Consider the following 20,283-nt stretch of genomic DNA (forward strand, 5'->3'; position numbering starts at 1 on the left):
TTTGGCTTGGAGAGCTCCAATTGTCTTGTGAGGCGAGGATCTTTTGTGAGGTCCTCAAGTGCTGGCTTATTTGTTGTTGTGAAGTGTTGTAGGTTTGAAAATGAGTTGTTTGTACTGTCAGCATTAGATGGTGGGGTCTTAGGCCTGATCTTGTAGTCTTTCTTATTCTTGTTTGGTGAAATGGTTACATTGGGTCTGTTTATGTTATTTGAAAAGCCTGTCTCTGAAGCTTGAGGACTGAAAAAATCCTTTGAGGCGTCCACAATAGCTGCATAACTCTTTCTGGGTCCCCTGGCCCTATCCAGAGCTTTTTTTCTTAAGAGTGGAAAGTGGTCCTTAGTTTTGTGTGGGGCTACTGGGTATCCAAAAACTTGTATTTTTGCTTCACGGTAGGAAATATTGTCATATGCCACTAAAACATTTACTTCTGCATGCTTTTTATAGACTTCGCACTGTGTGTCAGTACTCCTATGGTTATTTTTGCCCTCTGGGCAATTGACACATTTGAAAGTAGGTGATTGGCACACACCTTCATGCTTGTCTGCACTACATTTGTAACATATTTCCTTGTTCTTGCATAACAGGGCTTTGTGGTCGTACTTGAAACATTTGTGGCATTGGAAAGGTTTGGGTACATAAGGCTCCACCAAGAACTTCACCTTGGCGATGAATACTTCCCTTGGTATTTGCAGTCCCTCGAAGGTAAGTAGCATTGATTTGCTTGGAATCCATTTGGTCTCTGCAGTAGGATTACGATTTCTCATATCGAGCCTCTTGATGTCTACTAGCTTAAATCTATCAGGGCATTCCAGGTTATCTATGATGGTTTGATTGTCCACCTCGGTGTCGACGCCACGGATAATTCCTTTTTTTATATATCTTTTGGCTGTGGGATTGTTCGTTTCAAGTTTCTTGCTTGACAGCTTCTCCTCTTTCATCAGTTTTTTAGCCTCTTCTTCATCGCTTAGGGTTAGCAGTACCTCTGTTTTGCCTTTTTTGGTGCAGCTCACGATGCTGGTGTATCCAATTTTACTTATGTACAAGCTTACCGCTATTGCTGAGATATTTTTGTTTATGTCTGTCGACTTTATCCACACATTGTGCAGCTCATTGTCTGCGCTTGCCTCGTCATTCTGTTGGGCTTCTGTTCGAGCTCGTTTATTTGTGTAATACATTTCTTGACCTAACCTCCCGCAGGCGGGGGCGGCTCTTTTTGTGTCAGAAACACTAATAGTGCGAGGTATTTTGAGCTGTTCGGTTCACTATCCTTACTCTGGTGTCTAGATGATCAATCGAGAAATGACTCTGTATTAGCACTTTGATTTTTAATTGTTATAATCTTTTGATAATCAAATGGATTTTTTCGCTCGTGCCATCCGCCCGATCTCCGACACGAACTCCCACATATCAGGTTGTATTTTCAATGTTAACTGGCAAATAGCGACATCTGTGAAAAGGAGGCGGAAGCGAGAAAGTTAATTGTTAATGTTCAACAGCGAAGAAGCAATTGAAATATTGAGAGGTCTGTAATAAGTAAAATAATTCTCCAAATTTCTAAAATAGACATCTAATTAAAATTGTCCACTTTGATAATTTAAAGAGGTTTAAATAAAAATTAATTTATTATAATCAGATTCTCTTGAATATTTTCGTATTGAAAAAAAAAATATTAATTCCAAAGCTCAATTCATTTTTCCATGCATTTGGTATACTCCTCAAAGTTAAATGCGTTTTCGGGGTGAAAAAACTAGATCTCCCAAGTAATATAGAAATAAATAATTTTAATCATCATCTTAGTTCAAAATAAAATGCTGCGTATATGCAATGTATAATTCACATTTTTAACAGCTTATTGACATTAACAAATGTTCACATAACAATCAGTTCTTATTCAAATAAAAAGGTAACATTGTAATAGTTTTTTTTCTTCTTCTTACTCAAAATTATCGTCATCAGTACGTATACATTATATATATTCATTGGAAAAACATATCTAAAAATATTCATTTGCTTATCCATGATTAAGGCTATATCAATATATTTTGTACAAAGGGTATATAATAATAATAATTATAATCGTCGCGTCGAAACGGTTACGTCCCTACCCAGAAACAATCAAGATCTTTTGTGCGTCTTGTCTCGATCGTTATCGTGGTGGTGGTCGTCGTCGCTGTCGCTGTCGCTCGGAATTCCAGGGTAAAAAGTCGCCCTGCTGGAGCTACGTTTACGAGAGCCGCTCGCGCCAGCGCCGCTGCTGCTCGTCACGAGGTCGATCCTCATTTCCGGCGAACTCTTGGACATGGCGAGATTCGTGATTCCACCGCATCGATGATCGTCGTCGTCGTCGTCGTCGAAGTCCGCCTCGACGGATTTGGAAATGGTCGCCAGGGGGGGAAGCGCCGGCACCGTTTTGCGACTCTTGCGATGGTTTTTGCTCAGTAGGTACTTGGGATAGTCTAGAAAGCGACTGACGTGGGGTCGTCGCATGAGATTCGTTCGTCGACCGGCGGCTGTGGACGTCGACGAGATCGAGGCAGCCGACGACTCGCCGATCGGCTCGACGAAGAGATTGCAGCTGCTCGCGCTGGGGTTCGACATGGAAAAGTCGATGGAAGATGCGGATTCCTCGGGGATGCTGTGCTGACGTTGGAACAGAGTACCGTGGCAGACCGAGTGGCTTCGAGGCTTGTTGAAATTTACTCTAAAAATAATAAACGTTTACCAATCAAAAATTAATCCTTGCGGATTCTGTAATATTTTATATGGTTCATGCACTGACTTCGGACTCTGTCTCGCTGCGTTCGCCGACTCGAGAGCCTCGATATCGATGCACACGTTGCCGTTTCCGGCTCGATCTCCTCCGAGTATGCTGCTGCAGCTGCGATCGATCGACGCCTGTCTCACGCTGATCCTCGGCACGTTGAACGATCTCGCGTGCTGCAGCTTATTGGCCTCGCCGCAGTACCGAAGAGTGATCGGTCGCTGGAAGTTCGGCTGGGGGGAGGCTTGCTGCTGGTCGGAGGAGCTCTGCTGCTGCTGCAGATTCGTGGCGCTCGGCCAGGGCTGCAGTGTTTCCGCGGTCGACTGGGCCGCCGCGTAAAACGGCCTGCCTTGCTGATGCTGCTGCGGCTTCGGCGTTACCGATCTCTTGAAGATCCTCACGGCTTCGGAGAGTAGACTCCCGCCGCCGCCACCGTTTGTGCGACCACCTCCTCCTCCTCCTCCTCCTGCTCCGTTGGCCAATCTCGGGCCCGGTGCTGCAGCCGCTTGTTGATCCTGAGCCGCAGCTGCTGCAACCACAGCTGCAGCGGCCTCGAGCATCTCCATGTCCAGTGATAGGCTCGTTTCGCCAATGCTACCGAGCGATTCGCGATGAACTTCAGGGGAGTCGCCGCCACCCTGGCTGGAACAAACGGGTCCTTCGTTAAGAGCTTCTTCACATTTTTTTTCGCCCCACATATACACGCAATAATAATTTATGAAGAAGCAACACACAAAGATAGTTAAGAGACACAGTGTAAAAGGGAATTTCTATAGCCGTGCGATAAAGCAAAGAACGTAACATTATTATTCATTGTAATATAAAAAAATTGCCGTGCCAGCTCCATGTGCATGCGTCACTGTAAAATACATCGATGATAAGAAAACATGCACTCGATATACGTGCGTTGCTATATTATCATAAAGTAATCCTACCGTCCCTCGGTCGTCGGGCTGTCGTTCTGGGCGGCTAAATTGGCACTAGAGGTGCGCGGAGTAGCCGAACTCAAGCTCTCCTCCTCTTCTATAATATTAGGCAAAAACATCGTCTGTTTTTCTTCGGGTACACTGCGAAGCAGATAACAAGAGTACTAAAGATATACGCACGTCCTACCTTATATATTCTCTGATTATCAAAAAAGAAATGAATCATTTTCTGACAAAACTTGGTCATGTGATAGTGTGCACTTTGACGCTATGAAAATTAATTAGTATCGAAGTGTGAAGGTAAAAAATTTTAAAAGTAAGAATAAAGAATGAGTAAAAAAGTAAGAAAATCGGCAATAATGTACTCACGTCATGTTGGCTACACTACCGCGATAGGTTTGGCGTTTATAGCCTGCCGCGGCCTCGGTGTAGGGTAACTGTATATTTGGCTCATTGAAGAACATATCCTTGACCAATGAAGGGCAGCGATCCATCAACGTATCGACACCCAAATAGGATACCTGAATTAAGTATCGGAATATTAGTACAATGCCGACCAACTGATAATTGAACTTGTAATTTATGCGACACCTTGATGTGACGATCGATCAGCCAATTGAGCTCGAAATCCTCGTCGTCGTCGCCGAACGGATTGATGAGCTGCTCGGCCACCTTGAGCAGTCCCATGAAAAAGAAGAACTGCAGAATGGTGAAGCAGGGAAAGTAGACGTCGATCTTGATCTGGAAGGGCTTCATCACGACTTGGGAGTCGATGTACTGGCGGCCGATCAGGGCCACCGCGAAGAAGCTGTAGGTCGCGAGGGTGACGACCTGCGTATAGACCAGAGGTATCGAGACCCAGTCGAAGCTCCAGAGCAGGCCGCACTTGGCCCGGAAGTCATTGAACTCCTCGACGATCATCTTCAGTCCCTGCGAGTCGGGGATGCGATTGTGGGCTCGAGCCTCCTTGAGCAGGTGTATGTACCAGGTGCAGGGGATCCAGTAGGTATTGAATTCGGAATTCGGAACTGACTGGAACAGCTGCAGCTCGGTGTGCGTCATGAAACCTGAAACGAAAGAATCGAGTGCGTTACGAGAGACGAATTATAATCGTTTAACCGGTAAATATACAATTGATAAAAGTTACCAGCACTAACGACGTGGTCGAGGGTCGGGAAGCGCCTCTTGACGGCCGAGCTGATGGATCTCAAAACGAGTATGAGCGACAGATTGAGATACCTCATGAGCGACCTCCTCGTCATTCGCGCGTAATCGTCCGTGCCCTCGACGTACAGCGCGATCACGTGCATGGACCTGCGACAAACGAGCTTAATTACGTTCATACAATCGTCTCTGCGCGGGCGCGAACGAAAAATTCGACCTGCATCGTCGTGAAAGCACCTACTTGTCGGGCCAGGGCAGTGCGTTGTACTGCTGCCACCATCTGCCGGCGACGTAGGCCACGTAGAAGCCGAGTACGAAGCTCAGCGGTATGAGATTGATGAAGGTGTCGCAGTAGACGACGACGTGCTCGAAGTTGCGCCTCTGGCCGGGCGTCATCACCTGCCTGTAGATGGCCGAGATCAGGTCGAAGATGATGACGAAGAGGGCGACCTCGCGATAGATGAGCTTGTAGAGGGAGCCGCGCCACTTGAACAGCAGCCGCGTGAAGCCGCCGCTCGTCGAGCTCGCGACCTCGTACTGATACGACACCGTCATCTTATCTTATACGATCGATCGATCCTTTTTTTGCTTCTTCTTCTCCTCGCAGTCAATTATTATTGTTATTATTGGCCTCGGGTACGATCGTTGGGCGTGCGTTGATCCGCATGATCGTCGCTGCTGGACTACAGCTCGTCGCTTCTCCAACTGCTCGTTATTTCCACATGCAAAAAATAAAAAATACACACCCACGCATATATTCAACATTCTTTTTGCCGTAAACACATACTATTTAATCTATTTCTCTTTTTTTTTGCTTTTTCTTTCCTCTACATGAGTATCGCTCTCGCGCGAGCTCGTAAAAGAAAATTAGCATTCGAATGCTTATGTATAGCTATGAGCTCGTACGCGAAGCTATATAGCTTCATACAGCTAGTTTGTACGTGTAACAACTTTTTCTCCGCGCGCTGCATCGTTTTAAATCACTCGTCTCGGGGGCGCGGAGGCTAATCGTCAGTCGGGGCCGTTACCGACGAAGCAGCAGCAGCGGCAGCGTATGGACTACCTATTTTCGCCCAATGATTCATAACAAGGGCGAACTTTATATCGGACGAATCTTCGCCCGCGAGTATATAAGCGGCCGCAGACTATATGCACAATGCACATGCATGCACCCTCCGCGACTTATAGCACACATACACAGATGTGTGCGGGGTAGGTAATTTGTACATCGCGCGCTAGACCTGAATATTTCAAAAGTAACTGTGTTATATGGAGTGCAAAAAGCTTGATAGCCATTATTGTCGAGACCTACATGTGTTTAGAGGCACTCGCTCGCGCGGTTTGCTCGTGCCTACAGCGCGAGAGAGAGAGAGAGAGAGACGAGAAAACGATGATGATTATCTTTGACGGAGTAACGCAATCGTTAGTATATATAACGGAGAGTGATTAATCTTAGGTGTAACGTTTTACGAGAGACAGACCCCCGAGAAAAGACTTTTGGAAAAACTGAATACACGAGCATTTTGGAGCTCGCGCGCGTGTATCATTGATTTATTTAGTCTTCTAAATGAGACAAACGCAGCCTAGCTTGAAGAGGCCTATTTAGCGCTTCGGCACGAGCTTAATTGCTTATCGATTTATAGCTGTTCTCTTTTTATTTTCGCGCGCAGGTTTACGCAAAGTAGCTCCGATTACGACGTGGACAAAACGGACGCGCGTGCAAAAGTATCGAATTCGCATCATCGGACGACGCATGTGTGTGTGTCGATCGGCCTCGTTGCGCTCCAATAAGCCGAAAATAATTTTTCGCTTCGCATTATGATGATTTGTTTTTTCCATCGGCCAGTGTGAGTGCGCGCGATCGAAAGGTAAACGATCTCACTCTCGCTTAATTTTAACGAAGTCACAAACCGTCGTCGTTGTCGTCATTATATTATATATACGAGAGGGAGGAAATTCGAGAGTAATAAATGCGCTGCGCCGCGCGCGGCACTTTGAGCCGTCCGCCGATTATTAATAGATGATAAATAAGATCGGAAAATGGAATAATCTATTTCGCGTCGTTATTTATACACTTCACGTCGGCGCTATTTGACCATAACGATGATTGTGTAATTTTTTTTGCTAATTAGTGTAATTTAAAACTGTATTAAATGGTACGAGTGGACACTAATTTAGTGGTTTAGCTCGTAAGATCTAAATTCGACGTCAAATCTTGTAATCTAGATTATATGTATTAATCCCTCGTGCCCCGAGAATACACACCGCGAGCAAGCTGCTCTTGAGGTTCGCACGCCCGAGCGTCACATAATAGAGGCAAAAAAAGCGAATGCGTGCGTGTGCGAGCTTGAAAAAAACTGCATACATTTTTATCGGCGATTACGTTCACGATGTGTATTGCGCCGAGCGATAAACCGTATGTCAAACGTGTCGATGCATTTTTGCACCAGTCGAGCATTATTAGAAATTATTGAGCGAAGTAATTTTTCGATACTCGCGGACGAGACGGTTCGCAGACACAAATGCAGGCGCGCGACTCACGCTGCACGCACACTAATACCGGCCGTTTTAATTTTGGTGGAAGGCCGAGATGACTCTCACTCTCTCTCTCTCTCTCTTTCGCGCTCTATCCATTGTATATATACCAACGCGGGCACAGAGTTAAATTTACACTGGTACACGTGCCCGCAGGCGACACACAGAGACACGTTCGCTAGTAGAGTAGTCTTTGAGGTCCCCGCGAGAGCATAGATAAATGTTAATATGCGCGTGCAGGGGAGGAAGCGGAGGGTGTCGATTATTTGCGTATTACGGTAATTGTACAAGTTACCGCAAATATCGATGATATCTCGCCTCAAAAGGTCTATAGGATTGAGCAATTCGAACGATATCGATTTCGAAGATATACGGCAGCGTGCAGTCGCGCGTAATTGGTAGTTCCGTAGAAGTTTCAAAATAATTCGTGCCTGCGCAGCGACGCGCGCGCGAGAGAGACTTTTTTGTCGATATGCGTTTCTCTTGTAAAACCTAGATGATTTATTGCGTTGTTAACGAAGCCATGTTTTTCAAAAATATATTTCGATCCGTAAATATTGCGAGCGCTGGATGGCGGGGCTTCGTCTCGGCGATCGTCTTCGTCGTCGGAGCACGTTCGGCTACAAACAACACGAAAATTGACATTCTTCCGCGACGGAAAAAAAACAAAATATTGCACAAAATATTGACAGTCCAATTCCAGCGGAACAAATTTTTTTTCTTTATAATTAAATCGTCGCGACAATCGCCAGTTGAGTGCGTAGTTTTATTTATTTTTTTTATTGAACGACGAACAAAAACGTTAAGCTTGCTGAGAGCTTATAATATGTAAGTAAACCGTTAAAAATATTTTCATTTAGATTAATGTAAAACCTTTTTTTATTTACAATCTGTTTAGAACATGTAGACAAATGGTATAAATATTACACAAATAATCAAAAATAATGTGTAAGATGATATTATGAGATCCACTGAGTATCACACTCCTATTTACTTTTAGAAATATTATGAAATTAAATATTTTTACTAATTAATATAGGTTTTTGTGTTTCGTTTCGGAATCTTACAATATCCCATGATGTTTTTGCCTTAAAAGTATTGATCGCTTATGAATACTAATTACAATTCAATAGACGACAGAACAATAGTCAACAGACAACAATAAAAAACGACATATAAGTAAACAGAAAATCGGGATTTGACTTATGCAATTTGTTTTACTTTATCACTTGCAAATTTACAATTTATAAATGAAGGTACTCGACATCTAGTGGTGAAGACTGACTTTAATTGTGATCGAATTTTCTAGTTTAATTGTTTCCAGTCGGTCCATGTGAAATTTGAAAATAAGATGTTGATCTAGAAGAATCCCTAAATATTTTACTTCGCTATTCTGACATGAGTTAACTTCATTTAAGTGCACACTTTAGTGCTTATCTTTTCGTAGAGTGACGGTAGTATGTATAGATTTGGTTTCATTTATTTTTAATTCCCAAAATTCATACCAATTTTTAACCATTCTGAAACCGCGAAGATGCAGTTCTAGGGCAGTTACTTGAAGGCAAGACTGGAGGAACTTCAGCAAGAATTTTATACAATTCTGTAATTTCAGTTTCAATTATCACTTGGAACGATACATTTTTAAGATGGAATTTTAATAGCTAATAATATGCCAATAAGAAAAATTCAATTGAGCATCCATCGTTGGAAAAAATCTTACAATAGTCCAAAGATTTATTTTTCAGGTGATCCCGTGATTTGACATATATCATTATTTTTACTTTGCTACTTGTGGATTTGCACATAAAGGTACACGCCATCTAGTGGTGAATGCAAGTTTTAATTATACCTAAATAATAACAGTTGTTTAAAGCATATTTGAGTATAGAGTTGATCGTTTTTTCCCACTCGAATGGAATACACAACTTTGCTGCTAAATTCAGGCTTTCGTGTGAATAAATCATCTGGTGCAAATATGGTTCTTTTATCGAAACTCGTTACAGCACTCGTACTTTAAATAAAATTCAGTAACGTTTACTTTCAATCTGGTATCTAATTTTACATTTAATTGAACAGTGTAAGCTTTAAAATACGATAAAAAGAAAAACCTAAGCTCAATTGCGTACAACCCACTACTATGTGCAGCACTATACCTCGGTCGCTTAAGGGCTGTCAAGCTCGCGTAAAAAGCTAGCGGCGCGCACGATCTGATGCTCTTAACACGCGAATTTGCATGCTCGAAGAATTAGCTCGTATACAGTATAAGCTCTCACGCGTTCAGTTCTCGAGCGCGCTCGATCGCGTATACACCTGCACTTTTTTTTCGTCTATTAATTCGAAAGTAAAAAAAACGATCACCAATACGCTTGAAAGCTCGTCTCTTCACTCTCTCTCTCTCTCTCTCTCTCTCTCTCTCTCTCTCTCTCTCTCTCTCGCCTCGCGAATCTCGATAGAACATTTTTAATTTTAGAGCTTGAAGCAAACTCGTCTGCGAGCTCTCTTTCTCTTTCGTTCCAGCGCGAAAAACAAATAGCTCAAGTCATCGAGAGCCTCGAGCGTCGCGGCGAGCTTTATAGTTTCAACGCGTATCATCGACATGATCATCGGCACTCACCGAAGCAGTCGAGACTTTAACATTATAATGTATACAATCGTTGCGCGCGCGAAACCTATTACGTTTCGGGAGCGAGAATCGATCTTCGCACTCTTTCTCTCTAGCTCTCACGTGCGTTAACCTTAATTTCCATATTTCGCGATGCTGTCATTCAATTTTTCAGCCTTTTACTATAAATATAGATCTTTGTTTATCCTATCGCGGGGAGTGTTTCGACAGAGGGACAGAGAAAAAGAGAGAGATTGTTTACGTGGAAGTTTATGAATAAATAATAATTTTTCATTTTTATCACGCCTTTTTCTCTCAATTTTTTCTCTTTTATATTTTTCTTTTCAAACCAAGGAGAAAATTTTAATAGGATTTTTATCGACTTCATGGCGCGCTGCGCGTTACATCGAGTAAATTATTATTCGGTCTACTCGATAAGATTAGCGATATGCACGGAAACTGATGTATACCGAGTTTATAAAGGTGCAGGCGTTTATTTTCCATTTAATTTTTATGTCGCACGAAGTAGATTTAAAAAATCGTTAAAAAAAATAAAACAAAAATATAATAAAAAAGCTACTCGCAACGTACCTAAGGGTAAAAAATGTTCAACTTGGTCTATAACAATGACATGATATTCCTCTTCCAGAATTGTTACGTCGGTATCGGTAGCAACAGCAGCAGGTGCGAATCCAAACATATCGTTGGCATTCGCTAACGAGAAATAACCGCTTCGTTGCGTTTCGTCAGAAGGCGGCACTGCGGCCACTCCGAGACAACTGGTTCATTTTGTCACTCTTTGTCGTAGCACACAATTATCAGGAAAAAAAAGAACAACCAACTGCACTTTTTAAAGAAGTTATTTTTTCCTGTCACAAGCACGCACTTGTTGCAGCATAAATCGGGCACGTGCTGGAGCAGCGGCAGCTATCTGCCGCGGAGCTTTCGCCTCGATTATATCACGTACACACTCGGCTGCGAATAATCTCCGAAAATACGAGGAAAATGAATGACGACGAAGAAGAAGGAAGACGACGACGACGAAGACGCAGCTCAGAGATCGAGAGAAAAGACAAAAGTGCCGAAGACTAAATATCTTCGGTGGAGGGTTACATTCACTCTGGCTGATCGTTGGCAAATAACTAAAGCTCTCGGCGGTCTGTCTTGACGCGAGCCGCGAGGCACCGAAGACTCGAAAGCTCTTTCTCCTTCTCACACACGCAACACACATATATACTTGTACACACATACACACAGACACGCACACGTTCGCGGCGAGTCTCGAGCTTATATACACACCTCAGAGAGCTTGTGCGAGAGCGTGTAAATTAGAGAAGAAAGAGAGCGTGTGGCGGCGACCTGCAGCAGAAAAATACGTTCTCTGAAACATTTACCATATATTCTCGGTTCGTATTTCCACCCGAACCAAACTTGGACTTTATTGTTGTTTGTATCTTGTAAAATGAAAAAAATAAAATTTTTCTTTGCTCGCTGGGAACTTCTCTTTCTCTCTCTAACTCGCGGTGTCGGCGGACGGCCTACTTGGTCGACTCGCATGATTAATCTGCTGGTATCATGATAGCCGTGCTGGTGGTGCGCGAGTGAGTGAGCGCGCGGGGTCAACTTCGCGCTCGCTCGCAACGGTAGACACAGCAATATAATGACACGGCACCCAAGCTGCCTTTAAAAAAAATTGGATCTTCATCTTACACATATTAATTAAAAAGAGAAGAAGAAAAAAAATCGGTCGCGAGTATTGCTGCGTGTGGTTCGACCCATTTACTGAAAGCACACAAAAAATTTTCGAAATCTCGGCAGTCGTTTGTGCGTGTGTATGTATTAGATTTAGGAATAACCATCACGTGAGTCATTGGTTTATATTTCGTCCGGGGGGCCGATCGATGAAAAATGTTTAAAATAAACGAGATGTTTATAAGTTTTCCGAAGCATCGCATACTGTATATTCCAGCGCAGAGCGAACTCGTTATACGAAGATGCACATCGTCGTCGAGGCGATTTCAAGCTCGAGTCGAGGGGTAAAATGGATAAAAACGGCCCCCCGCCAGTTTCGGAGTTGACAACATAATGACGTTACATACATAGTATACGCGGAGCTACTATCTTCTAAAATGCAATCGAGCGCTAGAATGTGTGTGTATGTGTACATGCCGTGCGTAGGCACTCCACTGGGCAGCCGACCAAAAATCTAAGAAAGCCTCGAATGTCAAGCTCAGGTAAAACGTTCATCTACGCGCGCGTAGTTTTTAGTTGTTGCATCTATATAAAATATATAATAACATATCTGTGCTGTTTGTATGCATTAGCTCGCTCGCGAGCTAGCTTTTGTACTATATGACGAAATTTTCGGGTGATTTACGATGCACCGATGGGACTGCCCCGCGACTGATCTTCATACTTATTTGGCTTTTGACGATCTCTCCGAGAGAGTTCATATAACTCGTGCGTATATGCACTTTAAAGTTTTAAACTCTCGGCGCGTCGTCTCGCGGGCCACACATACGAAACTATATTTATACGTATAACGATCCGTATGTAATAAAAGCGGAGCGCAGCGCGATTGAAGAAAGGCGAAAAACCAATACATTAAGTCTCTCGGTGAAAGAAGAAAATAAATAAATGCTGATTCACGTCCACTGCCATTATATACTCACTTCGCCACTCGAGATCTCAGCGAGCGAAGATTGATCTATGCGACGATGACAGAAAAAAAAGAAGAAAAAGAAAAGTTTATTATACTATATCGGCTTTATCGGGCGCGCTCAAATACTATACAAGTACAATGTATCGCAAATTCGTAAAGTTCGCGCGTCGCAAAGTTTATTATCGTTTTCCAAGATACCACGATATGGTGTCTGTATTTGCAGAAAGACCGTCGAGCTTTTTTTCGCAGATAATGCATGCCCGGTTATCTTACGCCATTATCCTTGATATCGCGTCGATCCGTTGCATCACTCATTTGAATCACTGCTAGACTTGGATATAGACAAGCTTTTATTGTGAATAGTGCGATATTTTTTATAAAAAGCTCGAAACGACAACAGAGATCGATCGGATATTTCGCATAGTTTTAGGAATACGCAAGCGCTCGCGATTAGTTGAGTTTTATGGATTTTCCACTGATTTTTCGCGCATTAATCAAGACGATCGAATTTACCGCCTCTCCCCGATTTTTTCATCTTCCACCCATACGTGCGACAACGATTGCGACGCGATTCGTAATAATTGATCATTTTTTCGTTCGACACCCGCCGCTGCAGTTCTTTGCCACCACCACCGTCCCCGTCATCGACTTGGTGGGTATAGACAGACACGATATTTTATCGCGCTCGCACGCGCATTATAAGTAGTTGCCGAGTGCATATCACATGACGCGCGTAGACCTGCCATCCACATATATAATGCACACACATATGTGCGTGCTTATGCAGGTGCCGACTTCAATGCGCGCGCCACGCTTATATAAAATTTATTTGATTAGCACAGTTTGTTGCCGCCGCTGTTGCTGCTGCGGTCTTTGTCTGTCGCGTGCAGCGGACGTCTAGCGGCAGAGGTTCAGCAGCAGGCAGATATATATTTCGTACGCAGCGCCTGATAAACGCGCGCGAAATACAACCGTATTATATGCGCGTGGCTATGAGTATATAAAGTGCCCCGCGAGCTGCACCTGCTCCGCCGCGTTCGCTGCGCGATATTTGGCTAGTTCGCCAGTTTAGCATTGTTTCGATACATTCTTGCCGTTCGGAGACATATAATTGTTAAATTCGTTCGAAAATCCCCCCGAAAAGAGTGCGATGCTCGAAATACGAGAAAAACATGACAATCCAAACCCTCGGCTCACGGCCAACGTCTTCAGCAGATTAACTTTCTGGTAAGTGTTGCGGTGAATAATATTTTTACACGCCCACAGACTTTGACGTGCGTTTCATGGAAAAACTCGTGTATAATTTATAATGGGTATCATCGAAAAAGAAACAAATGATCGACGCGCGTGTAAAAGTAGCAGTAATTATCAGAAATGTGTCCGCACTCCAAGGTCTTGCGTAAAAATTTCATATTAATGATGATCTCTTTTTCCATAAAACTCGCGGCCAAGAAGCTGGTTGACGAATTTATTTTGGTACGGAAGCAATCATCAGATCCAGACCAAAGATCTTTACGACACCGTGCCCAACGACCTCAGCGAGCCCCTTGGCAAAGAACTCGAAAGGTAAGCCTTTGAGTCAACGCTCGTATTTGTTAATAACATTAGCGCCGCATGCTTGCGTGCTACTGTTAAAAAAAAACGCGAGACGAAGAGAGAGAGAGAGAGATAAGTATTTTTACGAGCTTGCAATTGTGCATGCGTCGCATTATCTCGTCGGCAATTAGCCTCGGCGCGTGTGTAATTTTTTCCCCACCTTATTTTTTCTGTTTTCTACTCTATACAGGCACTGGAAGCATCAGGTTGATAATTTTTTGAAAACAGGCAAGAAGCCAAGTTTATTGATAGCACTATGGAAGACCTTCGGCTTGAAATATCTGCTGCAAGGGATAAATCTCTTCGTTTTAAATCTCGTACTGAGGTGAGCGTTGTGAGAAAAAAAACCTCGTCTTTTTTTATTGGTGTGTACGTAAAAGTACTAAATCGAGCACAAATTTCGCAGAATCTTGTTACCACTGACATTGGGAGCCCTGATTCGACACTTTCATCAATGCTCGACGACCACGGAATCGTACGCTTACACCCTGGCATCGGGCATCATTTTGATAATACTCATGCAGGTCTTGATCGAGCGCCATGCCTTCCTGGACCAATCCGAGATCGGTATGCGAGCGAGGATCGCCTGCTCGTCGTTGATATTCAGAAAAGTATGTTACACAAACGATCGATCCTTCTTTTTTGCTGACCCTTTGAATTTTATTACATTTAAACGTGCGTAGCTGACAAAATTATCGTCCTCGCTGGCCAATCAGTCGACCGGTGGACTGGTCATCAATCTGCTGTCGAACGACGTGGCGAAATTCGAGCGCACCTCGATATTTCTCCACTACATCTGGATCATGCCGCTGCAGCTCGCCGCCATCACGTACCTGATCTGGATGAGCGTGGGCTACGCCTCGATAATTGGAATATGCGTTCTGATAGTGCAGACGATCCCCTTGCAGGGTAAGATCATCTAATGATGGAAACTTTACGTCTTACGATTACGTAACCGCTCGCCTACTAGTACTGTACTTCACGTGGATTACGTAAAGTCGGGTGGTTGACACTCTCGGAGAGATTTTCTCTGAAATTCGATCCTCGTATCCGCAAACATTATCTCTTTTTATCCTTTCAAACACATATAATACACGTTGTATATTATGAAGTACGACTCTTACCCGTGGCTTCTCTTTTCTTCGTTTCCATAGCCTGCTGCGGTAAGCTTATATCATACCTGCGGGCCAAAGTGGCGGCGCGCACGGACACGCGGACGCTGCTCATGAGCGAGCTCGTGCACGGCATGCGCGTCCTCAAGATGTACACCTGGGAGCCGCTGTTCGAGCGTCTCATCGCCCAGACCAGGAAGTACGGACCAAACATTAATTAATCAAGTTCTAATTATATTTACTGCAAAGATCGAGCGATCGTCCAACGATTGATCAAATTTTTTTAATCACGAATTGTGTTTTTTCTCTTTACCCACTGTGATTTTTTTTGGTGGGTGTAAATCAGGCGAGAAATCAATATATTTACAGTTACTGCGTACTTGCGCGGGGCCAAATTGGCCGGGCACTTTTTCACCGAGCGCACCACAATGTACTTCACGCTGCTGGCCTACGTGCTACAGGGCTACCCGATCAGCGCCGAAAAGGTCTTCGCCATGTTTCAGTACTTCAACATGCTGCAGATCACGGCGGCTAATTATTTTCCGCTGGCCATCGACACCGCGGCCGAAGTTCGCGTCTCCTTGCGCCGTATCGAGGTAGCTATACACTGTTAAATTAAAACAAAAAACCTTAAATTCAATGCAGATGTAATGTGAAAACGGACATTAAAATGATAGTAACCGATATTGCATTTTGTCAGAAGTGCTTTTACATCGAATCTTCGTTGAAAATTAATGCATCAGTACTAATTTATTCTTTTGCCAATGGACAAAAAGTAAAATGCAAAATTAAAAATACATTAAATGTGAACTTGCATTCTTTACTTTGAATTAATGAAATTGGTGAATTCATGAAAATTTAATCATAAATTCAGCAAGCCAACATTCAGCTCTAGAAGGCGAGTACTTTCATTTGTAAATCTGCAAGTGACACAGTAAAAATAATTTTATATAAGTAAGAGGTTTTGAAAGGAATTTATTAGTATAGATATCTAGACGGCATTAATCTCTCTTTAATTGTAGAAATGTTTGAACATCAATGCTGATTTTTGAAAATCATCAGCGTTGTTTGTTATTGATGTGACGTAATTAGGTTCATTTCTCAGTACCAGCTTTAACGATAATAAATTATAGAAGTTTTGCCTTAACTTGTGTTGTTACGATTTATTTTAAAAAATCTTTAATTTCTATTAAATCGCATCAGTTTTAATGCTTTTTCATGAAACTGAATTCATCTACGTAGAGGGAAAAACCTTTCTATTATTACATTAATTTTAATGTAAACATATTTAATATTGTATGCTATAAGCACATTCTTAGAATAATAGTACATCATGGTTGTACTGAATATGATTAATCGCGAGCGAGTGAGATATTTTTGAATAACTATATTATAACACGGGCGATTGTCTTCCAGAAATTTTTGCTACAAGACGAGGCGAAATCTTTGACGAGCAAATCCACGATGATTAAGATCGACAGTAATGACGCGATCGTAATGAAGAAGGTCAACGCCTCGTGGTCGGAAAAGCCCGTGACTCCGACTCTGACCGATTTGAACTTGGTCGTGCCCAGAGGGACGCTCTTCGCCGTCACCGGGCCAGTGGGCTCGGGCAAGGTAGGTATATAAAATACAGAGCAAAAGCGTACACAATATACAAAAATAAATCTCAAAGGCGATCTTCCTGTATGCAATCATGCAATTTTATATCGTGCGTATGTAAACAGAGCTCGTTCACAAAGCTGATTCTCGGCGAGCTGCGCATCGGCACGGGCGGCGAGCTGCATCGGGCGGGCAGCCTGTCGTACGCCTCGCACGAGCCCTGGCTCTTTGCTGGCACGGCGCGTAATAATATCCTCTTCGGCGAGCCGTACGAGGCGCGCCGTTATCAAAGGGTGGTCGAGGTCTGCGCGCTCCACAAAGACTTTCAGCAGCTGCCGAGCGGCGACAAGACGCTGCTGGGCGACCGAGGGGCCGGCCTCAGCGGCGGACAGAAGGCCAGGATCAATCTCGCGAGGTATACAATTACGGGGTTAATTTAGTTGCGTATTCTGATCTGCTGCGAGTGTTGACACGTATGTGATTTTATTTCTTGCCTCGCAGAGCTGTTTATCGAAACGCCGACGTCTACGTGTTCGACGATCCCATGTCTTCGCTGGACGGACAAGTTGCCGAAAGTATATTCAAGGACTGCATAAATGGGTTTTTGAAGGATAAGACGAGAATATTAGCCACTCATAGCAATCGGCACTTGCAAGAGGCCGACATAATCGTTCTACTAAATAATGTAAGGTAAAAAAAATTATGATTTATTGTACTTTGTTTATTAAACGATTCGCTTTTAATAGGGTCACGTCGAGTATCAAGGGACTTACGACGATTTGAAAAAAGACGGAAAGTATCTTCATCTTATTCCTTCAAACGATGAGATCGAGTCGTTGCCATCTTTGGAAAAACAAGAGCAGCTTCAGGACGAAGAGCAGCTGACGATCGGTGATACGACTCTGGACTCCAAAGACGAGGACGAAAAGGCCGAGCCAAAAGAGACAGAGGAATTCATAGCTAAAGGCAAACTGTCCAAATCGCTTTATACAAAGTATTGTCGAGCTGGAGGATCGTACTTTGTCTTATTTTTACTCGCCATTTACTTTTTGTTGGGTCAGCTTGCCACCAGTGCTTGCGATTATTGGCTCGCTTATTGGTACATGAAAATCTTTAAAATTAATAGTTCGCCCATTGAATGAAAAATGTTTATCGCATCCGTTTCACAGGGTAAGGCAGGAGGAAGAGCAGACACTGAATTCCAGTGATATTCACGGTTGTAACCCGAACGCGCCGCAAGCGATCAACAATCGGACCAACCATGAAAAATACGTCATCACAGAAAACAGTCGCTCCATGACATCGTTGTACATTTACAGTATTCTGACGCTCGCGTGCGTCGTCACTCTCGTTACCCGTAACATATGGTTCTGCCAGAGATTCATGAAAGCCAGCCGAAATCTGCACGACAGAATGCTGCTGAGACTGCTCAAAGCGCCGATGCAATTTTTCGATCGAAATCCTTCCGGTGACACAATTTTTGTTTCTCGAAGTGATGACTTTTTTTTCTTTCAGAAATTTTTGATCCTCCGATATTTCGATTTTTAGGTCGAATAATGAACCGATTTTTCAACGACATTAATGTGCTGGACGAACTGTTACCGGTGACTATGCTCGATGGGTTGCAAGTTTACGTTTTCATGATCGGTGTGATAACTCAAGTGTTCCTAATCAAATGGTGGACGATATTTCTCATGCTTTTGATGGCTTATTTGTTCTATAGAATGATAGTCTTTTACCTGGCTACCGCTCAGAATATCAAAAGATTGGAGGGTGTAGGTAATATCGTTCTCAAGACACTAAAATTCCGAAGTTATTATATTTTTTCCCACGCCTGAAATTGACATATTATACGCACGTAGCAAAAAGTCCGGTATTCTCTCACGTGGACGCCTGCCTGTCGGGCCTGTCGACCATTCGCTCGTGCGGCGCCGAGAAAATCGTCGTCCGCGACTTCGACGCCCACCAGGACCACCACACGTCGGCTTACTATCTCACTCTGGCCACCTCGCGGGCCTTCGGCCTCTGGATCGAGCTCGTGCTGCTCGTCTTCATCGGCCTGATCACCTACGGCTTCGTGTACATCGGCCGGGGTAGCACCAACGCGGGCAACGTCGGCCTGGCCCTGTCCCAGATCTTCATTCTCAACGGCATGCTGCAGTTCGGCATCAGACAGTCGACCGACGTGATGACGCAGATGACCAACGTCGAGAGGGTCGTGCAGTTCACCGAGCTCGAGCAGGAGGGAACTGATCGGAAGCACGAGATCGTCAAGCCGAGCAAAAATTGGCCGACCAACGGGGACGTGGAGTTCAGCAAAGTATGGTTGAGGTACGGAAAGGAGAACGAGCCTGTGCTGAAAAATGTGAATTTCATCGTTGAGGCGGGATGGAAGGTAATTAATCTTCTGTGCAGGATAACGATCAAATTAAATAAACTCGTTGATTTTAGGTTGGCATAGTCGGCCGCACCGGCGCCGGCAAATCGTCCCTCGTATCGGCCATCTTCCGGCTGACCGAGTACGAGGGCCGCATCCTGATCGACGGCCTCGACACGTCAAAAATCGGCCTTACCGATCTTCGCAAGAGGATCTCGATCATCCCCCAGGAGCCGATGCTGTTCTCGGCCACGCTGCGCGCCAATCTCGATCCGTTCGACGAGCACGACGACGCCGAGCTCTGGTCGGCCCTGCAGTCGGTCGAGCTCAATCGGCTCTTCGTCTCGCTGGACCAGTCGATCGAGCCGGGCGGTGGCAATCTCAGCGCCGGTCAGCGCCAACTGCTCTGTCTGGCTCGGGCGGTAGTGCGTCAAAATCGCATCATCGTGCTGGACGAGGCGACGGCCTCCGTGGATCCGGCCACGGACGAGCTCATACAGAGCACCATCCGGAGCAAGTTTCGCGATCGCACCGTGTTGACGATAGCCCACAGGCTCAACACGATCATGGACAACGACAAAATTCTGGTGATGGATAATGGCCGAGTAGTGGAATACGATCATCCGTTTGTTTTACTGAACAAGATCGACGGATGCTTTGCCAAGATGGTGCAACAGACTGGCAATTCAACGGCACAGTACTTGAGAGATGTCGCGGAAGAGGTAAACAATTATTCAATCATTTGCTCGAAACAAATATTGGACTTGATTTATTTATTTGCTTTAATCTGTGATATTATTTGCAGACATACAAGAGATCGATGATTTATTCCAATGGAATCCATTGCATTTAAAAGAGCAAATTTAACTCATTTGTACAGTATAAAGAAAAAAGAAAATAAAACATGAATTTCCTAATTGCGATTGATGTCTCAATTTATTTCGCA

General features: G+C 44.0%; 2 protein-coding genes across 4 annotated transcripts; one reads left to right on the forward strand and one right to left on the reverse strand.

Annotated features, from left to right (window-relative positions):
* Positions 1-1,833: 1,833 nt before the first annotated feature.
* LOC106660096 (bestrophin-4-like) lies at positions 1,834-11,219 on the reverse strand. 2 transcript variants are annotated; one of them, XM_014382939.2, is made up of 8 exons: positions 10,580-11,219; positions 5,093-5,556; positions 4,835-5,001; positions 4,279-4,754; positions 4,057-4,208; positions 3,697-3,828; positions 2,780-3,403; positions 1,834-2,701 (listed from the first exon to the last, which is right to left on the reverse strand). In XM_014382939.2, exons 2-8 carry the CDS (start codon positions 5,404-5,406, stop codon positions 2,116-2,118), a joined length of 2,451 nt encoding a protein of 816 aa, XP_014238425.1. In that variant the 5' UTR covers positions 5,407-5,556; positions 10,580-11,219; the 3' UTR covers positions 1,834-2,115. The 2 variants fall into 2 exon arrangements, with proteins under 2 accessions (XP_014238425.1, XP_014238426.1); XM_014382940.2 differs by lacking the exon at positions 10,580-11,219 and having other exon boundaries at positions 4,835-5,015; positions 5,093-5,192.
* A 2,233-nt stretch (positions 11,220-13,452) lies between these two features.
* On the forward strand, positions 13,453-20,219 carry LOC106660085 (multidrug resistance-associated protein 4-like). 2 transcript variants are annotated; one of them, XM_014382921.2, is made up of 16 exons: positions 13,453-13,877; positions 14,106-14,216; positions 14,437-14,571; positions 14,653-14,857; positions 14,930-15,155; positions 15,401-15,557; positions 15,705-15,954; positions 16,775-16,975; positions 17,086-17,375; positions 17,462-17,645; positions 17,707-18,059; positions 18,130-18,428; positions 18,509-18,739; positions 18,823-19,355; positions 19,412-20,059; positions 20,143-20,219. In XM_014382921.2, the coding sequence occupies exons 1-16, from the start codon at positions 13,801-13,803 to the stop codon at positions 20,188-20,190; spliced, it is 3,948 nt and encodes a 1,315-aa protein (XP_014238407.1). In that variant the 5' UTR covers positions 13,453-13,800; the 3' UTR covers positions 20,191-20,219. The 2 variants fall into 2 exon arrangements, with proteins under 2 accessions (XP_014238407.1, XP_023316797.1); XM_023461029.1 differs by lacking the exon at positions 20,143-20,219 and having other exon boundaries at positions 18,823-19,291; positions 19,412-19,505.
* Positions 20,220-20,283: the final 64 nt, after the last annotated feature.

The sequence above is a fragment of the Trichogramma pretiosum genome, unplaced genomic scaffold (genome assembly GCF_000599845.2).
Source record: "Trichogramma pretiosum strain Unisexual culture from Peru unplaced genomic scaffold, Tpre_2.0 scaffold18, whole genome shotgun sequence".
Lineage (NCBI taxonomy): Eukaryota > Metazoa > Arthropoda > Insecta > Hymenoptera > Trichogrammatidae > Trichogramma > Trichogramma pretiosum.